Here is a 24,283-nt window from a genome sequence, read left to right on the forward strand (position 1 = left end):
TGGCCGCGCGATTTGTGTATTGTCATGGCAAATGCAGGTCGAAGTGGAAATTGATGTCGTTCAACAGTACATCCAAGGTGCCCTTTACTGGAGTCAAGGGTAACTCGAGAAATGCGAACTTCGTTTTCTGATTTTTCCCCAGTAATTATTTTCGTCTGAATTATTTTGTTACACAATTTAGTAACAATAAGCTGGGTTCCATTACATATCCCTTCTGAAAAATTTAAGTTACGAAAAAATCATAACTCTTGTAATTTTCTTTGTTTTTGAGTAAAGGGGTGGCAAATCTGTAGTATCAACTGAATTGAGGAATCCTGGAGTAAATTCATTTCCTCCTTTCTCTTTGTCTTTTACAAAATTATAACTTTCATAAGATTTGTATTTTTCTGGGTGGCGATCGACAATTTTCATATTTATTTTTCAAACTTCTTTGTTGGTCGAAGTTAAAACGACGCGACCCTTCATTAAATTGACCTTTTGATTTGACAGGCATTCTCCAAATACTTCCTCATTTAAATTACCAGTATACATTATATGTATTGTATTCTGGTGCAACCAGTTACACATGTAATTACCAGTTACATTATATCTTCCGGTAATTCGATTTCACTGAAGTCATTTTTGGGAAGCTTTTATTTGTGTGTTATTAGTCCAGATGACAATAAAGTCGATGCAATTCCTATATAAGCTATACATCTAACTTTAGGATTTTCGCCACACAGAATGTGATACAAGGTTTTATAAACAATCGTTTTACCAGCACCACCTGGTCCTTTTATGAAAAAAAAATTATTTCCAAAACAAACTCACTATCATTGACAGCCTGTAAAATATTATAAACAATTTCAAGCTGTTTCCCTTACAGAAGCCGATACATACTATCGCCCGTAACAGCTGACTCACTAGAATTTAGAAATTTCGAGTTCTGTTCATTTCGTAGGTCTCAGTGTTGTCCATTCCATGTAGTTCCACCCAAAAACTAAAACTTTAACCTTTTACTGCCATCGTATGTAACTTGGATGCAATAATACGATAAGCATGCTTAGTTGCAGCATCTTCAGAACTTGCCAAATAAAATCTTCTTTCAACTGATTTTTTAATCTTTCCCAAAGACCTTTTGGATCTGCAGGATTTCCGAAAGCAAGAATATTTGCAGAGTATTACCGAAGGCATTTTGGAGAGTGCCAATTCTTCTAGAGCATCAAACCACTGTTTATCGTCGAATTCAAGGTCATGAGTCCGGCATGATTGTTTGTATGTGGCATAAAGAATGTTATTAACAGTTTTGACATGTTCAAAACTTATTGCGTTCTTCACATGATAGAGAAGTAAGCTACTCGAAAATAGAAGCACTCGGGGTGAGCTACAGAACTTACACTGTGAATTCGACCAGTGACACACAATCAACGGATTCGTGGTTCCTATGTACTCGATTTTTCATTCCATTGAATTTATTAGGAGAAATCCCAATAGTACTGAGATGCTTGGTTTTTCATTTGTTTCAACGCTTTGTTGTGTCGAAAATACGCTTCCAGCACTGAGTCTTGTCGTCCAATATCTACTAAATCTTCTTATTAATATCTTGCATCCAGTGTTATTCAGGTAAATGAATATTTAAACGCTGAAGTTGGTGTAATATGGCGTCCTTCCACATAGGTGTCTGCTTCACTGTAAACCAAACACCGTTGATTTTCACCAATTTATATTGAAGCGCAATCATGTCCTTTGTAGATGTAATTATGTAAATACTTCTACGGACCTATACTGCCAACAAATTCGACACTGATGTGAGATTAAAATTTTTGAGCATATAAGGATTATTGTGGTGGCGACATGACGATTATAACGAGTAATTCTGTGATTATTAGAGTCTGTTCGATAAACAGTAAGGTCATGTGAAAATTCTTCTTAGTTCATTCAGTCTAATTTAGGATCAGAACGACGCTGATACTTTGATTTTTCATCATCCGCTAAAGATGTAATTGAATTATATTACATTGGAAAACCGAAACGGCACTGTAGTTTTCCAATTTTATTGATCATACATCTCGCGTTTGGATTTAACTCCCTTCACGGATAATGAATCACCCACTTTAAGACTAATTTTCTTAGTAAACAATCGTGGGTATTTGGAACTTCAGCCGAAATTAAATCATCAATTTCGACTGGATTACGGATTCGATCACGAGGACCCATGGTCATTAGCAAATGCATATGCATGTGGTAGTCCATGTTTTTGAAATTCAACCGTGTACAAAATTGCTGCTACCTTTCCAAATATCTGTCTTTTATCAATATAATCGATTATTTCCTCAAATTTCTTTTTCGCAATAAGAGCAACGAGATCGGGACGATCTTGAGTGGACTGTTCTATGATGAACTTATAATCATCAGATTTAATACGTGCTGCTTCTTTAATTTTGGGACAACCAGGATTGCAAACCATAGTTAAAAGGATATCTGGGGGTCCAAGGTGACGAAAAATAGTTGAGGCATCTTCGAAATGTTCAGCAGAGAAGCATGTTGATCCGATGAATGATGACTATAGTATTATTTTGTCGCCGACAACTACATTCTATTTCGAAGCTATTTCGCTGAAAAGTCGTGTAACACCTACGTAGTTTTCGACCATAATTGTTTTCAGGTTTAATTTTATCCATTGTATGCGGTCACGCTCAACACGAATATCTGTATTGACAAAATATTGTTGAAAGTCTCCCACCGAAATGCAAAGCATTAAAACTAATCCGACGCACATTGGGTGTGACAGCTTGCAAAGAAAAGCTTCTAGCAAGTTCAGATTGAAGAGATACGATACCTCACTAATTCAAGCCGTATTAGATGTGGACGACTTGCATAAGGTGTTTGAAGTGGCATATCCGTTCGAGCTGGATAAAACAACGGGTAGGTAAAGGGCTCCACATGATGGTTAGGATTATTTAAGTTGAAAAGATTTTTGTCACGTTGTTTTACAACCATTTCATTTGAAGGAAAACTATGGCCAGCACTAAGAGTAATCACAGCGCATAATTCATTACATGCAGGAGGGTTGAACCGTCTATAACCGACACCATCTGGCACAGTGAAAATTAGCTACACCTGGAGGTTGTTGTCCCGGTGAAGCAGCGCGTCGATTACATCATCCTCCACTTCTTAAATTTCCATGTAACCTTTGGCATAGTTGTATGTGTATCGCATTTTTTTTCCAAGAGATCCATCAGATTACGAGTGATCCCATAATTTTAAGAATGTGCGAGGCATTCTTCAAAAGCTTCATCTGTGTCTAAAAAGTACTTTTCAACATATGAAGGTGGTTCAAAATCACCTTCAGTTGTTTGTGATGGATGTGCCGCTAGATTGATTTTGTGATAAATTTTTCCAGCTACTTTGAAGCTACAAACATTACGACTATTGATGGTTCGAACATAGCTTACGTTGATTGAAACTAGAGCGAAACACGAGTTCAAGTTTCGGATTCATTTGTGGAACTCTTTAGAGAGCAAGTGATGTTCTAAAACAAAGGCGAGCCAATTCATTTGGAAATTTTGGAGGTGGCAATGCAATTTGACCATGCAGGCACCAATCTCCGAATGAATTACCTTCGTTTGCTACTCTTTCCTCGGGAAAATGGAGGGCTCCATAGTGGATACATGAAGGGTTCTGATGACTTGCAATTAACACTTGCGTAGTATACTGCGTCTTTGTAGGTTTGTACTGGGTTTTGTGCCACAGCTTGTTGGCGTCGAAGATTCCGAAGACGCTGTTCTTCTAACTGAATATTTTTTTTCTAATATTTATTTTAAAGGAGATATTAGTAGCACTACACAAAACAGCCCGCGTCGTGGACAGGGGCGCCGATTTGGTGTTAGGGGGATTTTGTAAAAAAAAAATTTCCCTCCACCCTCGTAGATTTTATAAAATACATTTTGCACTCCCCCATTACATTTCTATGAATTAATGCCCCTGCTATTTGGCTCTTTTTCTAGCCATAAGTCTGCTTTCCGGGCTGAGTCACGTCATATATACAAATGAATTGCATCAGATCAGTCCAGAAACTTCAGAGAATAATTGAGACTATCCAAAATATGCCAGGTCCATAAATCCTAGGACTTTTCAACTTAATTTGCACCTCACTTCAATGCCCACAGGCAGTGGAAAGAATAGTTTCAAGTTAAGATGAAGAAGTCATCATTTATCAATTCCACCTTAAGATAATCATTAATCGTCTTTGAAAAAAGAGAAGCTTTTTTTTCAATTTTCTTCATTGCTATAGTAACAGGAAACCTTATCTTCATCTTGAGCCTGTTATGCATATTAAATAACAGTAACCAATAGTGTAACTTTCAAAATAATATAAATAATTCTGCTTTCAAGTTTTGCTCTCATAAGTCAGAGAAAATAGAGAAGAAAGTTACTTTCCGACTGGAAAAATTCAAAGTTTTCAAACTTTATTGTTGAAAAACAACTATTTTAAATTGTTCACTATAGTTAGGGAAAGAAAGAAAGCTGTCGCTTATAAAAAGGCAATGGCAAAACTTGTGAAAATACCACTTTGGAATAATTAAGCTTTTAAAGACGCCACAGAGAGTATAAATTATCTACCTTTTAATTCATTATTTTTAGGATGGTATTAAGCCCCATTTACGGTCTTTATTTGTTTCTTTATTATGATGATTAAATACATACCAATGTAATGAAAGTATAATGGCATTTGAAAAGCATGTCTACGCTCTAGAGTCCTGTTAATAAAACAGAATATTTTATAAACTATCTGCTATTCTTTAAGTTTCTTCCCAAATAAGCTGTACTACTTTAATTCAATGAAAATCAATGAGAAAAATAGAATCTGTGAATAAAATTTATTCAGAACTTGGTACCTACAGGCAACGAACCGTCTAATGTTTCGCTTGATCTCTGCTAATGACACATAACGTCCAAAACGTGTCTCCGTTTTTTTATTTCATATGGTGTTTTTTTTTCTTTATAATCTATATATGGACAACTGACAAGGGAATGTGAAAAAAAAAGAAATGTAGAAGAAGGCATTGGAATGTAGCATGATAAATCACGTCGGTCATTTTGGCGGCAGTTGTTGCTTATGTTTTGGAATGACATCAAATATTTGATGAACTCTTTTGCTCCGCGAGGATTACAACTTTGATGGGATGCTACATATATTCCCACCCAAATAATTAGTGGCAATAACAAATATACTTTAAATTACCTTTTGACACCATAATCAATTTAAAAGGATGATGTTACTCCGCGTCACTTCGATAAGGATCATAACACGTAGATCCTTTTTTTAAACAAGTTATTTGCTTTCAAGCTGCTGGGTAAATATGCAGCAGCCATGTGCAATTTGTGCTTATGGAATATTTGTCATTTAACTGTATATCCTGTTTCCTTTCTCTTCGCTTTCCTTCAAGTCCTCAAGAAAGAAAAACAATAGATGAAAAAAAAACTAATTGAACAAATGCAATGAAACATTCTCTTAAGATTTTGGAATGTCGTTTAAGTCCGCCAAAATTATGGTGGAGACTAAAATATTAACAAGGACCCCTGAAAACTTTTGCTCGATGGAATATACTCTAGAATTATAAACATCAACCAGTTCACTGTTCTTAATCTTAAGTGAGATCTTTTTCCGTGCTTCAAGAATTTTTTTTTACTTAGTTAGAAAGAGTTCCGATTATAAGAATTTTCTTCATGGTATATTGCTAGAAATAAGAAAAGGAAGATTGGTTAGAAATGGACTCTTAAAGTTTAAAAAATTTTTAAGAAAATTTTCCTATTAATGGGCTTTTTGAAAATATTGCCACCTGGTATACTGCTAGCCAAGAATTTTTATCTATTTGTTCCTCCCATTTGTCTTTATTTATTAACTCATCTTTTTCATTTTTTGACTGGCCGGCTGAAAGAAATAATATCCAGCAACGGACGGAGCTTAATCAATTTATACTTCATCGTTACTCCAAATACTAACCTTTTACACTTCCTTTCACTTCTTGTGATACCGTGATATTCCATTACTGAGCCAAACCCAGCACAGAGCTCAATTATTCCCTTCTCTCTCATATTCATTGGTGTCTCAGATCAGTGATAAATGACAGTAGGATAGGGTGAGTTATCAGTTAAATAATTTGCCTGTAATAAAAACTGGTCCCCCTTATTTCAAGGACCACCTATAAATCCTCCAGCTTGTGATTCACAAGCCTAACATTTGGTAATGTGAGTTTAGCTTTATTTGGCCAAATCTATCGATGAGACAACTGAACCAACGGTTTAGAGGTTTAGCATCCTTTACAAGTTTCAAGCTAATACCCAAGTACACCAACTGTGATTAATTTATTAATTCTAAGATTTTCTGTCCTACCCTCCTAGGAAGGCTTTTCCTGTAACTAGCCAGTGTCTGTCAGACTTCCACTGCATTTACTAGAAATTCAACAGTTGCACGTTCTTGTAACTATAATTTTGCAACTAAATTTCAGATCTAGCCACTCAGAAGCCATCACAAGCTACTAAGTTTTACGTCCTAAGAAGATGGAAAAGAGAATGCAGAATGTCTTCAGAGACACACTGCATAAGAGTTTCAAATTCTCCAGGTTTCAGAAATTTGGAACCATTTATTTGTCAATTTGCTCATCCAAAGGAACCCAAAGATAAATAAACATCAAGGTGCCAATAATATAAGAGGTAGTCCTTTTAATAGTCTTTGGCTCGTTTACATTTTTTCCCACTATTTTATGAAAGTCTAAACGCATAAACTGCATTAAATAAATGAATGCTAAATAAACAAGGCTGGCTTTCCACTCTTATGCTACTGCTCAAGACAGTATTGTAAACAATTCTGAGAAGGAGTCAGTTACGCAATTAGAAAAGCAGGAATGCCTCTAAGAAATAAATTTCAGTTAGTCATTCTGCACAAACGTGGTTGAAAACTTACAAACGGCAACAGTGATGCAAAACCACAGTAGATTTACAATTTTCCTTTTCCCTGGAATGATTTCAGTAAAATACGTAATCAATGCATTATATTTCGCTTACGGACTTTTCAGTGAGACAATGAATATACAAAATTCCTACTTGAGCTTTTAACTTCCAAAACCCATTTAGACAGGATATACAATAGATAAAGAACTAGATGCAGTACCATTAATCTTTAACAAAACTTCATAAAAAAATACTTATAATAGTTTGCCAGAAACGTCTCAAGAATCTTATATTCTTAGCTCATAGGAAATCGTCAAAAATGATAATTTCAGGGTATAAAATTGCAAGGGTTATAGAAATTCAGATGTAGCTGGAGATAATATGAATAGATCATGAAAATTGTTTGGAATTCTTCAGTTCTTCTTTATTTAGTCCAAATAGTTTTATGGCAGAGGAACTGCCGATGAAAAAATATTTCTATAAATAATAAACCCTAAGAAAATTCTGCCGAAAGGGTTAAATTGTTATGTACTTTTGAGATTTATTTTTATGCTGAGTGTTTCTTTCTGTTGAAGTTCAAAGTGATTACTGAATATAATATATGCTTACGTTTCATCCGTGAGAAGTTTAATAGTTCCACTGATCTGACTACGCTATCGGAATCAAGCTCCAAGTCTAGAGTCGGAGTTATTCGAGATGACAACGTCGCCATCTCGTTTTGCCAAGTAATGTCAAGGGAGGAAACACGATGAACAAGCATGGTTGATACCTAGAAAACATAAAAAGTTCCCGAAAAAGACCATGACTTAGTCAACTTTTTTGCTTATCTTTAATCAAAGCAATGAAATTATTACGGAATTATTCTAGATAATTGTGTGCTGGATAACTAAATTAAGGGAAGATTAACAGTTACGAACAAGTGATTTAAATTAAGAATTCTACGACATAACTTTCAGGGGAAATGTCGATTTTCAATACATCTAAAAGCACACCTAGGGAAATTATGGGCATTTCCACGTGCTTCATAAAATAAACTCAATATTACAGAATCGAGTTTACGAATTGTTTTATAGCGTACAATACTTAGCCGGAGCTGGAAAATTTGTAACTAAAAGGTTAAGGAAAATGACCAAAGGAGTTGGGGTTAAAATTATCTCCCTCTTCCATAACGTAAAAATAATGTACATATTTCTATAGCTTCTTTTTTCCCTCAAACAGATCCGAGGGGTCGCCCACTCTTCGCTACCTAGTACACAGCTGGGAGCACCATCTGTGTTCCATCACACTTGGCACAGCCCTGTAATGCTTGACGCAAGTCTGTAACGCTTGATACACACTTTCGCCATCCTTGGCACGCGCCATACCTTATACGTCATTTCTGAAAGTTAGCGCCCCCTCAAATTGATCATATAACTTGCCTATTATATGAATTTGTACGTCAACTAGTTCCTTAAAACTGAACGCTCATCTTCGCCAGTTCTTCATTATCGAATAACTACTACAACTACTAGGCAACCACTAAAAACTCACTGCAACACCAAGCCGTCTGATGCCAACACAGCTACGTACGCTTCCCCTACATGCCAATTTATTTAAAGCCTCCCTCTTTACACCCTCCCAAGAAGTTTCAATTTATCTTAAATCCTTCCTTAAGACCTCCTCCCACTCAATTAAGAGGCGACATGCTTCTCCTTTGGCCCTGGTTGGCCGAAAAGGAGACTTTTAGCAATCTGTCATCTTCCATCCACTGAGCATGTTCAAATCATCCATCTCAAACCTCTTTGTAGCCCTAGAAAGCGTGAAAAGACCATATTTTTCGTACATCTTGCTTTTTGAATTACGGCAGTCAGACGGCTACTACTTGCTATCCGAAGACGATTCTTCTTGACAATTTCTGAGCAACTTATGACTAATAACTAAGCAGTTCTGAATAAATCGCACAACGTTGGAGTATCCAGTATAATTAGATGACAATATGGAGAAAACGATAATAACAATCATTGTAATGGTTGATAATAACAACCCCGTTGGCTGAGCCTAGGTTCACCTATTATCGATTAGCTTTCTATTGTTTACTGAAGTTTCGTTTAATGGCCAATGACTTGATACATTTTCTCTCCAATCTTTTGATTTGATTTGAGAGTAAAAACCATTTATACACTAATCAGATCATAATTATTAAATCATTATTATTACTAATTTCGTCAATCACAATGATTAAACTAATTTTACTTTATTGCTACACTAAGAAACACAAACATTAGATGGCATTGGTAATTTTTTCGTCACATTAGCGCCAGTTTCCACCTTTATAAGTGGTCCATACTCGTAGCTTGTAATATAAAAAGATGAATCTGACGAAGGCTCTCTAAAAAAAAGCGGAATAAACATATATTTTTCCAAGAAAACGTTGATTGTTTTAAAACACAATAAAGATGAAAAAGCTCAGCCAAAGAGTTTCCACTTCTGGTCGTATCGGATATCAAAACTAATTAAAAGATATCACCGACTCCATGATTGAAAATAAGAAATTCCTTCCTAATGGGAAATTCCAAGGTAAAAAGATTCCAGATAAATTGAAACAAGGAAACACTTAGAAAAAAACAAATAAAAAACAACATTATAAAGAGAAAATCTATGTGAAATTGTTTTAAAAAAGAAAAAACAAAGTAACCTGTTTGACAAGAGGACTGTCAGCAGAATGTCAGAATAAACTATCTAACAACCACATATGTAGAACCGTTGGGCTGTTTTTATTTTTGTGATAAAATATATGGTGCAAAGATAGAACACATTTTGCCATAATCCTTGTTTTAGATTTGAGTGACCAGACTGGTGAGTTGACGAGTGGAAAAACTACCAGTGGATTGACAGAATCTTATACCTGAATAAGGTTCAGAACCCTAGAGAAAACTTGCCCAGCAACTTCCTTACGTATACTTGTTTTCAAAACTGAAGTCTGTAATTCCAAAGCCCAATATTTTTTTTAGATATGACTCTCTTTTAACCCCGTTTTAGGGGAAATAGGGATCCTACGCATTTCCATAAAACAAAATCCCAAAGAGAAGTGTATTGTCTGCTGATTTAGAAATTGAAAGCTCGAACTGCCGCAAGCAGTAACATACACGCCTATGCACAGACAAAAAAATTCCCCATCCCCCTTAAATAATGTCAAATAGTTAAACAATTGGTACTTTCATGTTATCCCGACCACACTCAAGAAGTAAAGTTAGGTTAATCATAACGTAATATACCAAAATATGATGAAAATATAATATTTTACTAACAAAATTATGGAAACTAAAACACAGAATTATGGAAATCAGGCCGCCCAGAACGGACGACAGTAAATACTTAACCTAACCAACTCTACATATTAAATATTTAATTAAAATATACCTGAATAGCAGGTTATCTTACTCAGGCTAAGCTAATTATCTCTAAATGCAGATAGAGAAACCGGTTTTACTCAGATCAAGAACTTGAATGTGTTCGGGATAACATGTAAGTACCAAACAATTAAAAACTTGATTGTGTATAATAGAAGCATATGTCTACCAAACTAAATTGAATCTAAACATCATTTGGGAAGTCATTGACCAGAAAATCAAAAATTTCACAGAAAACCTGGCCCCAGCCTAATATTATCTTATTGTCCACAGCTTCTTTTAGTTTTACATATTAGCATTTACGGACACACCTTGACAAATTTAAGCATTTAATGCGGTAAGATTGCCATGTAAATATCGCTAAAAACAATTACCAAAGAAAATGAAACACAGGCTTAACAATAGGTTGCAATATTAACCAGAGGTTATAAGGCTAATCATAGATTTTAATTTACAGGGATTAACTACGGTAGTTTTTAAGGGTTAACCATAGTTTGCAAAATTTGATGGAAAATGCTCGACTTCAAGGGTGGAGTTAGTAAAAATCTTAAATCACATTAACGAGTTTAAAACAATGAATGAATAATTTTTTCAAGTCGCCATGGATTATAGTCACAGTATCTTACGGCACGGTACACAAATTTTACGCTTAAGTAATATAACAAATTTTGTTTTCTTTTCGAACTAGAAAAAATATCATAACACAGATTATAAAGACAACTCTTTCTCTAAGATCTCTAGCCGATCAAAAAGCGTCAATCGTTCAAAAGCATAATTGAAAGCTCCACTATTGCTTATTTTTACTTAATGCTAGTTAACTTTCGATAGTTTTAAGCCAATTAAGATGGCTATCTCGGAATTGACTTTGACCCTGTTAGAACCGAAATCTTTGTTTAGCGGCAAAAATCGACAGTTATTGGCACCAACCTTAGCGGAGATCAAGTTCGTCCTATTCCCCTTCTCCATGCACAGACACAAAAATAAATGCTGTCATCCAATTCCAATATAGTGGGAGGAGTGTCACCCCTTATTGCCAATTTTTAGCTTAAATTAGATATATTCATGTAAATTAAGTTAAGGTGAGAAGTAAATCTTCCCCTCCCCAAGTTTGATCCAAAGAAACTATCATACAAATTACAAGCCTATGGCCAAAAGTTACATACCTTCGAGATCAAGACACGCCCCCCCCAGCCCAGAAAAACTCAGATCTCCCCTTAAAAGGAGATGTGTTCATGTGCAATACCACACATAAGTATTCGTAAACTCAAATTACGCCTCAAGTTATCACTTAGGGGCAAAAAATGCATGCTGATTTAACCTTCTCAAGGAAAATATGATTTCACTGATTTATTTTTTCATTAGACTTCTGTTTTCGGTTTATCCGATATCCAGAATTCGAAGGTGCAATTTTCAGGAAGGTAAAGTCCTCTTAAGGATTGTTTTCTCTTAATATAATCCCCGTCTCTCCAAATAGTTTTACACGAACTAGAAAATGATCGAAATAATCACCATTTAAGAAAAACCTTTGCCGCAGTACCCCCTCCCCCTCAAGCACGTAGCCCGGGTCAGCTTACCACGATTCCTCCCCCTTGAATGACCATGAGTTTATGCTTGGTAAATTTTACATATATAAAACCAATATAAAAGTAAATTCTTTCGATGTAAACATTCAAACTTCCAATTTTAGAGATTTACTTACTTAAAACCAGGGTCGCTCTTTACATACCCTTCATTGCCGTGAACATGTTGATTATGTGAGCAGAAGAGAGGGCGACGAAAGTTCAGAAAAAATAATGCCGCATTATTGATTCAAAAGGAAAGAAACTTTAAAAAATTTGAATAGGGATTAATCTAGTTTAAAGTGCTTTCTAATACTAAGAATTTACCATTACGGATAGGAAACTTTAGACAATTAGAAGAGACAAGCAATATAATTGAATGTCTCTCATGGGGGATCTTAACTTTCTAATTTTCTTAACAATTCCTTAGAGCTCTTTGTGTTAGTCTCTTCTATGGATCATTAACTGATAATATTTTAGGACATTTTGTTCTATAGAATATTCTACTGAAAAATGAGAAGGAAAGTCAATTAACATCCCAAATAAAAGAATTAGCGACAGTTTTGTCATAGAAACTTTCTGAATTATCTAGATTTGAATACCTCTTTCTAAATATCCAATCATGATATGGAAAAAGCAAAAAAGCAAATTCTGGTAGTGTTGAAATTGATACTCTAATATCTAGATTATACTGCTTCTAGATTAGAGATGGGTTGAATTTTGTTTCAATTCAACACTTTTATGTCCGGTGGACATTTTTAATCATCAACATAAAGGTCTTACATCGTATATCACAGTTGCCAAATCATAAGAACATATCTTACAATTTTTCTGGGCAAAAAAATTATTCTGCCAAAATAATGAACATCATTTTTTTGTATTACAAACGGCAAGGTGTTATATCGAAAAAAAAAACGATCTGCAGTAAAAAAAAAAATGTAAATATATCTTCTTTTTTTAGCAAAAGAGTACGTTCCGTGTATCATTTTCATCTTCATTTAAGAGGTGGCAGAAGACGTACTTATGCCATTATGAAGAGAGGTCCAAAGACGACATTCAATGACAAAGGTATTTAGGTCAAACAAACCGAGTCAATATACTTCGTAGTTCACAAAGTTTAAGCTTCACATGTCCTTCGGGACAAAGGTTTGTGTTCCATGTTTTAAGTTTTACTTCCGAAGGACACACACAAACAGAATAGATCATGGAAAATGAAATAGAACACAAGCTTTTAAACTGTCGAAATTCCGTAGCCTTAAATGTTGAACATGAATCTAGATTTTATATTTATATTTGAATTATCTATATTTTGATCTTCTTCTTGTCCGAAATTCATACACCATAGACTTATACAAATGATAAATAAATAATCTAAAAATAAAGTTAATTTTGAAACTTCAGTTGCGCCACGATCAGGAAAGAGATCTTTAAATTGAGGGCTTTAATTTTCAGTGCAAAAATTGCATTTTGACCATTTCTTACTAGAAATGATGAAATCAAAGTTTTGTTACTTTTTACCTTATATCAGAGTCAAAACGTGCATGGATATAATTAAAAGAAGAAAAAACAGAAAGAAGTAAAACAAATACAAATTGTCAGGGGGTGTTTTTGTCCATTTGCAAAATTTATCTTTTTATTGCCAAAACGATTTAAAATAATACAAGCACTTGATTCAAAACAACAGAAGCTCAGAGGTGAAGAAAAGCCGCAAAAAATATTGGTTTTAGTTGAATTATTTGGAGCTATAATAGCCTTCGGAGTGAATGCAAAATTTCTCTAGTTGTAATTTGCGTTTATCGTGCAATATTTTTGTCGTGTTCTTGAATTTTTTACTTATTTTGTAAGTTGTGAAATCCATCTCACGCTGGTATTCAAGAATTCGATTTTTTTTTTTCTTCATGAATTCGCGTGAATTGATATTTCGAAAAGTATCCACTTAAAACACAAAGAATTCTAAGAACGACCGACTTCAAATATATCGACTTAGATGAATCTAAACTTAATTAATTCGAAGAAAAAATATAGCCTAAATGACATTTAGCAATTTAAACCACTTCGAGGTTTCGGGAAACTAAAGCCCCGTTCGATTCAACCTATCTAATTCAACCTTCGTTCAAACCAACCCCTATGCAGGTCAACCCTCATTCAATTGAACCCACGTGCAACTCAATTCAATCCTCATTTAACCCGACCCAATTTAACTCAGCCCCCAATCAATTCAACTCCTGCGACCGGTTGGGTTAGCTTGAATGGGGGGGGGGGTAAATAGGCTGTGGTTGACTACATTTAATGAAAACATGCTAACAAAACAGAAGTAGCACCATTAGATTCCTTATTTTATGTTTTTTTTTTACAAATATCATGGTTACCTCACTGACAATACACCCCGTCCCCCCTGATGGTCCCATATATAACCCTTGGATAAATAAAAATAAAACGCTAAAACAATGAAGGTTTTATGTTATAACAGCAGAGCGTTTCTATTAATCAGATTATCATGTTTCCTTCAATTGTTATCAACATTTCTAAATTGTTTCAAAAATTGCTTTTAACCAACAATTGTATTGAAACCTCTTTGGGAAAGCTATGCACATGGTAAAGAATGCCAAGGAACCTGTCAACACGGAATACATAACGTAGGCTATCACGAGATGCAAAACAACGGAGAAATAAATTATTATAGCTATATCTGGGAACATTAGGGGGAGGGGAGGTTAATCGTCAGAAAAGTAATCATGATATTTGACTTGCTTGACTTAAAGCTCTTGCTCGGCAGCCTCGCCAGCGTAGAGGGAACCTGACGTCAGTGCCGTTAGTCGTCTCCAGAATGGCCTGTTTTGGGCGAGGATAGGAGCTTCATTATGGTTAATACCCCACGCTGTGACTCGATCGCGGCTGATATCCACCCATCTCATACATGGTCTACCTCTGGGGCGTTTCCAGCCGTTTGCAGTTGTATCGAAGTCAAATATAAGTCGGGCAGGTGTTTCAGTGGGTAGGCGAAGTAAATGACCGTACCAACGCAGCGAGCGGGACACCATTTGCCGAACACCATTTCTAATTTGAAAATGTGATGAGAGCTGGTCATTTACAATGACAGCATTTTCGGTCTTATTGTATAGCACTTTGAACAGATTGACAATTTTCTTAGGTACACCAGCAAATTGAAAGATCAACCACAGTGACTGTCTGTCGACAGTGTCAAAAGCAGATCGAAAATTGACTAAGGCAATGTATGCCTTCCTTTTATATTCTAGAGTTTTCTCTATCAGCTGTCTAATTGTATGGATTTGCTCAGTAGTGGACCTACCCGGCATGAATCCAGCTGGCTGGTGACGACGAAGGGGATGGAGGTACTTTGTTGCCCGCTTGAGGAGCAACATGGTGAAGAATTTGCCGGGTACCGAGAGCAGAGTTATTCCACGATAGTTATTACATTCTGCTTTACTTCCTTCCCTCTTGTAGACTGACGCAATTAAGCCTTCTTCGAGTGTGATAGCATCATTTCAGAGCGCCACACAGTATTAAACAGCACTTGTAGCTAGAGGATCATGGATGGATCGCCATTTTAAGGAGTTCTGATATTAGGCCACATACTCCCGGCGCTTTGTTGTTCTTCAGCTTTCGTGCTACTGCTTTAATTTTTTCTGCTGTAAATTCAGTGCCATTGGGGGCAAGTGTAGCATTCTCAGCCGCATCAGTAATCTGGTCGTCAATTTGGTCAGTTGGTTCAGAGTTTGGTGGCTTCTCGAATTAGTGTTCCCACTGGCGAAGGCGTTGTGATTGATCGTAAATATTTTCACCACTGGCGTTACGGTGATACGATGTAGTTTGAGTGTATTGACCTGAGAGCTCACGGAGGATCTTATATGTGGCTCCGATGGTTTTTTTGGCAGCCTCTTTGAGCTCGTTTACTTTCTTGTCAATAACGGTCTTACGATCTTTGTGCAGCATGATGTTATGCTCTTTATTTAATTGCCTATACGCTGTCATGTCCCCGTGAAGGCGGGCTTCCCGTCTGCGATCAATAATAAGGAGGGACTCGTTGGTGATCCAGTCTTTTTTCTTACGCTGCTTGATTCCAGCAACTCTAGTTTCAGCTGCAATAGCATTCTCTTTGAAGACCATCCATACACCTTCACTATCATCGCATTGCGTAAGAACCTCAAATATGTTAGATATTTCGACCTGATACTGTTTAGTCAAAGCGGGGTCTTGCTGGATACGGTAGGTACTAATTTTCCGAGGTATCTGGCTGTTTTTTGTAGCTTTTAGGCGATGCCTGATTTTGGCTGCAACAAGACGATAGTCGGTTTTCCCAAGTTCGGCGCCTTGGTAGCTGCGACAATTCTGCACATACTACAGCCATCACCGGCGTATGACGATGTAGTCGAGCATCTTCTTTGTTGATCCATCATTGCTATACCAGGTGTACTTGGCTATATTGGATATCTGAAACCATGTGTTTGCAATGATAAGATTGTGGGTGAGACAGCAGTTCAGCATTCACTCTTCGTTGTCGTTTAGGCTATCTACTGTTACGGGTCCAACAGCAAGCATTTTATATTATGTATTATATACATAATACATCATATTCATCATAATACATTATATACATAATACATCACTACTACAGAAATCTACAGAGATCTGTATTATATATGTTGTATTTGTTGCATGATCATGGTGATTAAGTTGCGGTGCTTGCACTACAGATTTAGAAGTTGTTCAGCAAAAGATTCCACAAAATCACAAATCAGCTAAAATTTGTGTCCCCCATAACATGAGTTTTAAGCAGCGACATGAAGATTCCTTGAAACTGGGATAGCAAGGCATTATAGAAATAATTCAAAAACTCCTATAAGGCCAGAGAAAGAGAGTTGCTTATTGAAAAATAGGAAATTTGTCTAGCTTTTCCGCTCAAAAAGTAATTGGATAGTTCTTTTATCGAACTATGATCTATCGAACTATTGAAGGAAGCAGTATGAGTTCTTCATAGTTTTTCATAAATTCTGGCACTAGCTTTTTACTTTTATGTTGTATATGCAAGCAGAAAAGTCTGGGGGGAGGCTGCAGACCCTAAAATAGAAAGAATGTTCTACTACAATCTGATTTTCCATTGATTATGATTTTTATAGAGACAAAAGCCGTGCAAGGGGAGGAGGCTTTGCCCTACCTAGTATTATTATTTACATTCAATGTTTATGTACACAAGGGCAAGAATCCCTTCGGAAGGTTGGAAAACATTAGCAAATTGACTTGTTCGAACTCCCAAAGTTGTTGAGACATTATTTTCTAGAAAGAAATGGATTGTTAGAATCTCTAGGTATAACATTCCGTTAAAATTTAAGAAGATTTTGAACTTCCTACATCAAACTTCAATATATTCTAATTCACTGTATTAAAGGAGGGGAGATCGAACATTGTTTCCAAAAAATGTTTGTGCAGTCGGAACCTTGTAGAAGGTTTCTAAAGAAAACCAAGAATAAAATCTCTGGTTGCTTTCTCATTTTAATGCTTTTAATGATTTAGGGATCAAGGGAAAAAAAGGGAACAAATGGACAGGAGCCGGATACTTTCTAAGGCTTAAATAAAATAGACTTCAAGGGCCTACACATTTTTTTGGTACTTTTCAATTAGCTGGTACCCACGTGAGAGGGAAAGTGTGGTTAATGCTAATGGAATAAGACAAAATATGATGAAAATATAATACTTTAGAAACAAATTTGGGAAATATATTTGCACATTAGGTGGGTGGGGGGTAAAGCATAGCTTATATTAAATACGTAGCCAAACCTAACCTAGGTACATTCCCCCCCCCTCCTAAACCCCAAAAACAATAGTTTTGATATTGTAAACTCAATGACAAACCACGGTTTGCGATCCAATTCTCTATTGACAGATACCCGTTTGACTAGTTTCCTTTAGCATCTTCCCTATACAGTATATCGCGTGGGTACCAGCTACTTGGAAAGTACCATTTTTTTAATTCGCTGTTCTTTGTAAGAATTTACGAGGAAAAAATAATAAACATGATTTTTGAGGTTTCAAGATGGTAATTCAAATGCGATTTGGAATTACTTGCCACACACCTTGTCAATTAGGCCGTATATGAAATACATTTTGATAAAGATAACTGAATTATCTTTACGGGCCTGTCAATTCGTAAAGTAATGATCAAGCCATGCTATACTTGCACCTGTCAATAAAAGCGGTAAGAATAATAAATTGTTCCTACTAATAGTTCATTTTCATCTAGCAATTACGCTAGAGAAGCCCATAATTAAAATGGTGAAGATTAGAGTTTAGGTTTCTATATTTTTAAGTTAGGCATTCAGTTTTTTTCAAGTATTCCTTTCTGGTGTATCACTTTATCAAATTTATGGGTAAACGAAAGTAGTCCCTGTAGTTTTATTGTTGGTTCCTTTATCGTAATTAAATTTTTTTTTAAAAGTTTTTTTGAACTGGAAGTAAGGAGTAACATCAAAACTTAAAACGAACAGAAATTATCAAACAGTTCGTGGTAACAAACTGTAAGTAAGGAGCGATCCGGCTCAATGGTAACAGAAACTCTAAAAATGAGAGATTTTATACCAATAGATACATCAAAAGAATTAAGCTGATTTCAAATATATAAGTTTCATTAAGTTTTAGTCTTACCCATCAAAAGTTACACGCCTGAGAAAATGTGCCTTATTTTAGAAAAAAGGGGCAAACACCTCCTAAAAGTCATAAAACTTTAATGAAAATCACTCCATCAGATTCAGCGTATCAGAGAGCCCTACTTTAGAACTTTCAAGCTCCTATCTGAAAAATTTGGAATTTTTTATTTTTTGCCAGAAGGAAGATCACGGATGCGTGGTTTTTTTTGTTTTGTTTTTTTTTTTTTCTCAGGAGTGATCGTGTCGACCCACTGGTCCTAGAATATCACGGGAGGGCTCATTCGAAAGGAAATTAAAAGTTATAGTGCCATTTTTAAGGGACCAAAAAATGGAGGGCAACTAGGCCCCCTCCCACGCTCATTTTTCCCAAAGTCACTCGATCACGATTTTGAGATAGCCATTTTGTTCAGGATGGTCAAAAAATACAGTAACTATGTCTTTGCGGATGACGTAATCCCTCACAGTCCCCGGGGGAACGTCTGCAAGTTATGAACTTTGCCCAATATTTACATATAGTATTGGTTATTGGAAAGTATACAGAAGTTTTCAGGGGGATTTTTTCTGGTAGTTGGGGGGGCGGGAGGGGGTCAGGGGTTACGAGGGAGGATCTTTCCATGGAGGAAGTCTTCGTGGGAGAAGGGATATTGCTATAAAGGGGGTGCCGAATTTTCCAGCATTATTTAAAAAACGATCAGAAATTAAATTAAAAAAGACAATTTTATCAACTGAAAGTAAGGAGCAGCATCAAAACTTAAAACGAACTGAAATTATTACGTATATGATTGGGTTTGCCCCCTAGTCATTACGTCGCTCTTTACGCTAAAGTTTGACTCTGTCTCACAACTTTTTTTTTAAGAACAAAAAACTTTACCGTAAAGAGCGAGGCGTTGAGGAGGGGACAGCCCCTTTCATATACGGAATAATTTCTGTTCATTTTAAGTTTTAATGTCGTTCCTTACTTTCATTTTAAAAAAACTTTTTTTTTTATTTAATTACTTATGAGGGTGGTTGCCCCAGCCTCAACACCTAGTTCTTTACGCTAACTACTTTTCCCCATTGGCTATTTGGGGGAGGGTCGTGTTATCCCTAAAGGCATAGTTACTGGGCTTTTCAACAATGCTGAACAAAATGGCTATCTCAAAATTTTGACCGGACAACTTTGGGGAGAAACAGGGGGTGAGAGGGGTTTTAGTTGCCCTCCAATCTTTTTTCTTACTTAAAAAAGGCACTACAATTTTTAATTTCCGTTCGAATGAGCCCTTTCCAGATATTCTAGGACTATTGGTTCGTTGCTATCACCCCTGGAAAAAAAAACAATTAAAAACCCATTCGTGATCTTTCTTCTACTGAAAAATATAAAAATCCATATTTTTGCATATGGGATCTTAAAATTTCTACAATAGGGTTCTCGGATACGCTAAATTTGATGGTACGAATTTCATTTATCTTCCTTCACTTTTAGAGGGTTTCTCCCTCCTTTTTCAAAAGTCAGGTAAATTTTCTCAGGCTCGTAGCTTTTTATGGGTAACACTAACATTAATTAGTCTTATATATTTGGCACCAGCATAATAATTCAATTTTTTTATATATCTGTTGATATTAAAATTCTATTTTTTAAATTTTGGTTGCTATTGAGCCTCGTCGCTCCTTACTTGAAGTTCGTTACCACGAACTGTTTGAAATATTGTCGATGGATTTGTGGGCAAGCGTGATTGTTTATTTAGATTTGTGGGTGCCAACGGTGTACACTGCATGAGCATGTGCAGACGTGTGCAGAAAAAATATGTTCAATTCTACATGAAATATGTTTAATTCTTCCCCTATATGAAAATTGACCTCACCTGCAGAAATGTTGACGGATCAGTTTCTTTTAAGGCTTCAATGCAAAACTGCATAAGTCCTGTAGTCTTTTGCAGCTTTCCTGTACAAGTCGACACTTGCTCCTTGAGTCTACGAACCTGAAAATAAAAAGTAGCTAAGGGGCATTGATTATTTATTCCCCTGCGATATTATACTGGTATGCTTAACGTACTTACCATCTAACGCTTAAAGTCATCAGTAAGCATGCATCTTCCCCTCCCTTGGTTGCTACTCAGAAATTCAAATAGCTCGAAATATAAAACATTACATAAAAGGAATCTATAAATAAAAAGAGGTAAAACTTATTTTTTTTTTTTTTCTTAGCCTGTTTGAATTTTGCATTAAGGTTGAATTCATTTGGAGCCGTAAGTGCTTATATTTTGTTGTTGTTGTGGTTAGAAACCAAGTTTCAGACAAAACCTACTTCTTTCCACGGTGGATTTTGTAAATATAATATTCAGGGTGCATTGTCACTTGAAATTTTAAGTTTGCCAATGGTGCCCCTCCAGCGATGAAATTGTCCTCTCTTCCTGCTGAAGACTCGGACAATTTTCTGCTGGAAAATTTTTTGAGACGACCAGTTTTTTAGTTTTTTTTTTTTTTTTAAGAAGGCCTAGTCTTGCTTTTGGCCCCAAAAGCTTGTTTTGTTAAATAGCTTGATCTAAGATTCCAAAGCTCAGGAGTTTTGAAGCAGATATTTTCTAAACAACACTTTAAACAATATATAGGCTACCTCTTTTCTTCGTAAATCCTAATTATATAAAATTTTTTAAGACTTTGTCAGTGATTAAAAAATTAGTATTCAAAGTAAACGCAAATTTAGAAGCAGCTTATGAAGACTATAGATATTTTTATCTGTTTGTTTTTTTTAGGTCTACAGTGCGGATTGTCAAGTCCCTCGTTCCACAAAAATCGACCAATGAACGAGCAGATTGGGCAACAAAAGTTGTCCAAACAGATTAAGTTTTTGTTTTCACTGATCATTCACTATTAGGCAGCTTTTAGTAAATTCAGAATTTAATGAAATAATCCTTGAACTTATAGAAAAAGTTGATAATGATAACGTTATTTTCGATCTGAATATATAAAAAACTAGCGATTGTATTGAAGAGATAGTTTACTTTAAACATAACTTTTATTGGCAGAATGCCTTACTAAAAATAAGCAACTGAATGAAGTCTCGTCTAATTTGACTATAATGTTTCAAAGTAAACTATTATTTTGTAGTTAACAACAAAAAAATCCGTCAGAATAGATACATTAGATATACTTATTATCAAAAAGTAAACAACTATCATATCCCTTCCACCTCCACCAGTGGTGATGGATTCTCGAGAAAACAAAGTCATTAAAAGGACACCCTAGACGGTCAATCATTTTGATCAAAAGCTTCAGTCAATCAATTGATTAAAGCATGATTGACCGTCTAGGAAGCGATTGAGTCTAGGAACCGATTGAGTCATTCACACTTCATATCAATCACCATCAATGCTTGACTCAAGCGTCAAACAGGTTCCTAGACAGTCAATCATGCTTAATCAATTGATTGACGAAAGCTTTTGATCAAAATGATTGACCGTCTAGGGTGTCCTTTAGACTAAAAGAAATAAAACTTATAAATAAGAAATGTGCGTGCACAACTGATGGTAAATAAACAACTTAAAGGGTACTAAACGAATCCGAAAAATGTTTTCATACTTTCTACCAAAACTATTAGCAGAAATACATCTCAACCAACTTATAATAAACATCTCTGATGTTACCATACTTCTTTCCATAGTTTTCTATCTTAGTCTTCTTTAGTTTTCTGTCATTTATTGGGATCTCTTATGTAAGTTATGCAAGTTATAGCAAGACCGCCCAATTAATTCTGAATAGTTTGGCCACACAAACTACAAAAGCTTCTAATGGACGAGATGGAGTGATTCCTTAAGGTATTGAACGACCTTGAAAATAGTTACTTGTTAAATATCCCGACCCCACTCAAGAATTTTGATCTGTATGATCTGCGAAAACCGGTTATGTCTCTCCCCAGTAGGTTCTATTTAGCTTAGTCTCGCTGAGAAAAACTACGATGTAGGTATTTTAATTAAAAATCTAAAATATAGAGGTGATTAGGTTAGGTATTTAACATAATGCGTTCTGGGCGGCCTGCTTTCCATTATTCTCTTTTATAGTTTCCATAATTTTGTTTCTAAAGTATTATATTTTCATCATATTTTGGTATTTTTCATTATGATTAACCTAACTTCACTTCTTGGATGGGGTTGGGATATTTTTACAAGTACCAGAAAATAAATGAAGGAATATATCTTTGGGGGAAACAATTCAGACTTTTTACCTTGGAGTCTCTATCTTGCCTCACGAATCCTATTAGCTCCTGTTCCCTTGCCTTCAATGCTTCTATAATGGCTCCAATCTGAATGCTTATAGCACTTTCTATTTCTTCGCAGCTTGCCTATAAGGATATCCACTATAAATAACCTTTATATCAAAAGATCTCGTCGCACTTAAGTAGGTTTTATTGTACTGATAGCGTAGGATAGGAAGGGGTGTATTGAAAACTTTCCAAAGAAGAAAGAAAATGTTTCACTATTCGATGGATCTAAATAAAAAAGAAAGTTACAATCCCAACAAGGAGTATACGAAATTCGCTAGAACCAAAAAAATAAGAAATGCAGCATAATTTAATCATGTTGACAATGATATATATATATATATATATGTATATATATATATATATATATATATATATATATATATATATATATATATATATATATATATATATATATATATATATATATAGTCAACTTTTATGTATCTAGGTTTCTTTCTGTTTTACGGTTGCGGGTTGCTTGAGTAGCGAGCAAAGCATGCCAATAGTTACCGGAATTCTCCAAACTGGTAGTTCGGAAACAGCATCTGTGCAAAACACATTTTTGTGCTAATTAGTGATGGGCGATATTAGATATCGATATCGCACCAAATATCGATATCGAATATCGAAACCTATATATCGATATTGAAAACGATATTATTTCGGCTTTTTCTGGTATCTGCCGGTGAACGTCCAGCAGAAAATATCCAACATAAAAATTTGTTTTGCAAATGCCTGAGAAGAAGAATGATGTGTTCAATCTACTGACTCACACATGCCGATACACAGCATGCACAGCTGTATCCATAAGTTGACAAAGGCCTGTTCTTAAACTACGTTTAGTGTGGGTGGACTCTCAAATGTTGCTGAGAACCTCCAAAAGTCTTGGCTACATAAAATATATTCTAAGCTTACAGGCCTTGCTCAGATCACACTCCAAGTCAGATCACGATTGTGACCTCAATTCACGTTTCTAGAAATTGTGTATTATCGATGCCAATCATCTCCAAGTCGAGACATGGATTGGGCCTTACTGGAATCTGTGTCAACAGATGCAAGTACCGTCACAGTCCCTGTGATTCAGCCACTACAGAATCCAGCCAGTATGTGGAGAGCACAAGAAGGAGTTTCAGTAGTTAATGCAAAGCAAGCACCGTCAACAGCTGGATCTATCACAGCTCTACAGATTTTCAGTAGGGAGTCTTTAGTTCCAAGAAAAACGGATCCACTCAAGTCGTGGAAGTCTTGTAATAGGGGTCTCAGAAATAATTATACTAACTTGTCATAAAATTAATGTCCATGTCCACCACCAATGTCCTTTCTGCAAGTGGATTCCAAGCCTGATCAGTTAATAAAATAGTTCGTGATAAGAATCTGTAAGTAAGGAGCAACTCGGCCAAATAATAACCGAAATTTTAAAAACCGGAATTTTATAGCAATAGATACATCAAATGAATTGGCTTTAATGCCGACTCCAGATGCATAAAATTTATCAAGTTT

General features: G+C 35.6%; 1 protein-coding gene across 1 annotated transcript in view; it reads right to left on the minus strand.

Annotated features, from left to right (window-relative positions):
* Positions 1-24,283, minus strand: part of Trim9 (E3 ubiquitin-protein ligase Trim9) — a 237,798-nt gene that overhangs the window by 120,687 nt on the left and 92,828 nt on the right. Inside the window, exons 3-5 of the mRNA XM_089108206.1 lie at positions 22,745-22,861; positions 20,385-20,501; positions 7,543-7,702 (exon numbers count right to left, since the gene is read on the minus strand). Of these exons, the coding sequence (XP_088964332.1) occupies positions 7,543-7,702; positions 20,385-20,501; positions 22,745-22,861 (394 nt within the window). The remainder of the gene's footprint in view (positions 1-7,542; positions 7,703-20,384; positions 20,502-22,744; positions 22,862-24,283) is intronic.

The sequence above is a fragment of the Artemia sp. Qi Xiang Cuo genome, chromosome 1 (genome assembly GCF_049724085.1).
Source record: "Artemia sp. Qi Xiang Cuo chromosome 1, ASM4972408v1, whole genome shotgun sequence".
Classification (NCBI taxonomy): Eukaryota; Metazoa; Arthropoda; class Branchiopoda; order Anostraca; family Artemiidae; genus Artemia; species Artemia sp. Qi Xiang Cuo.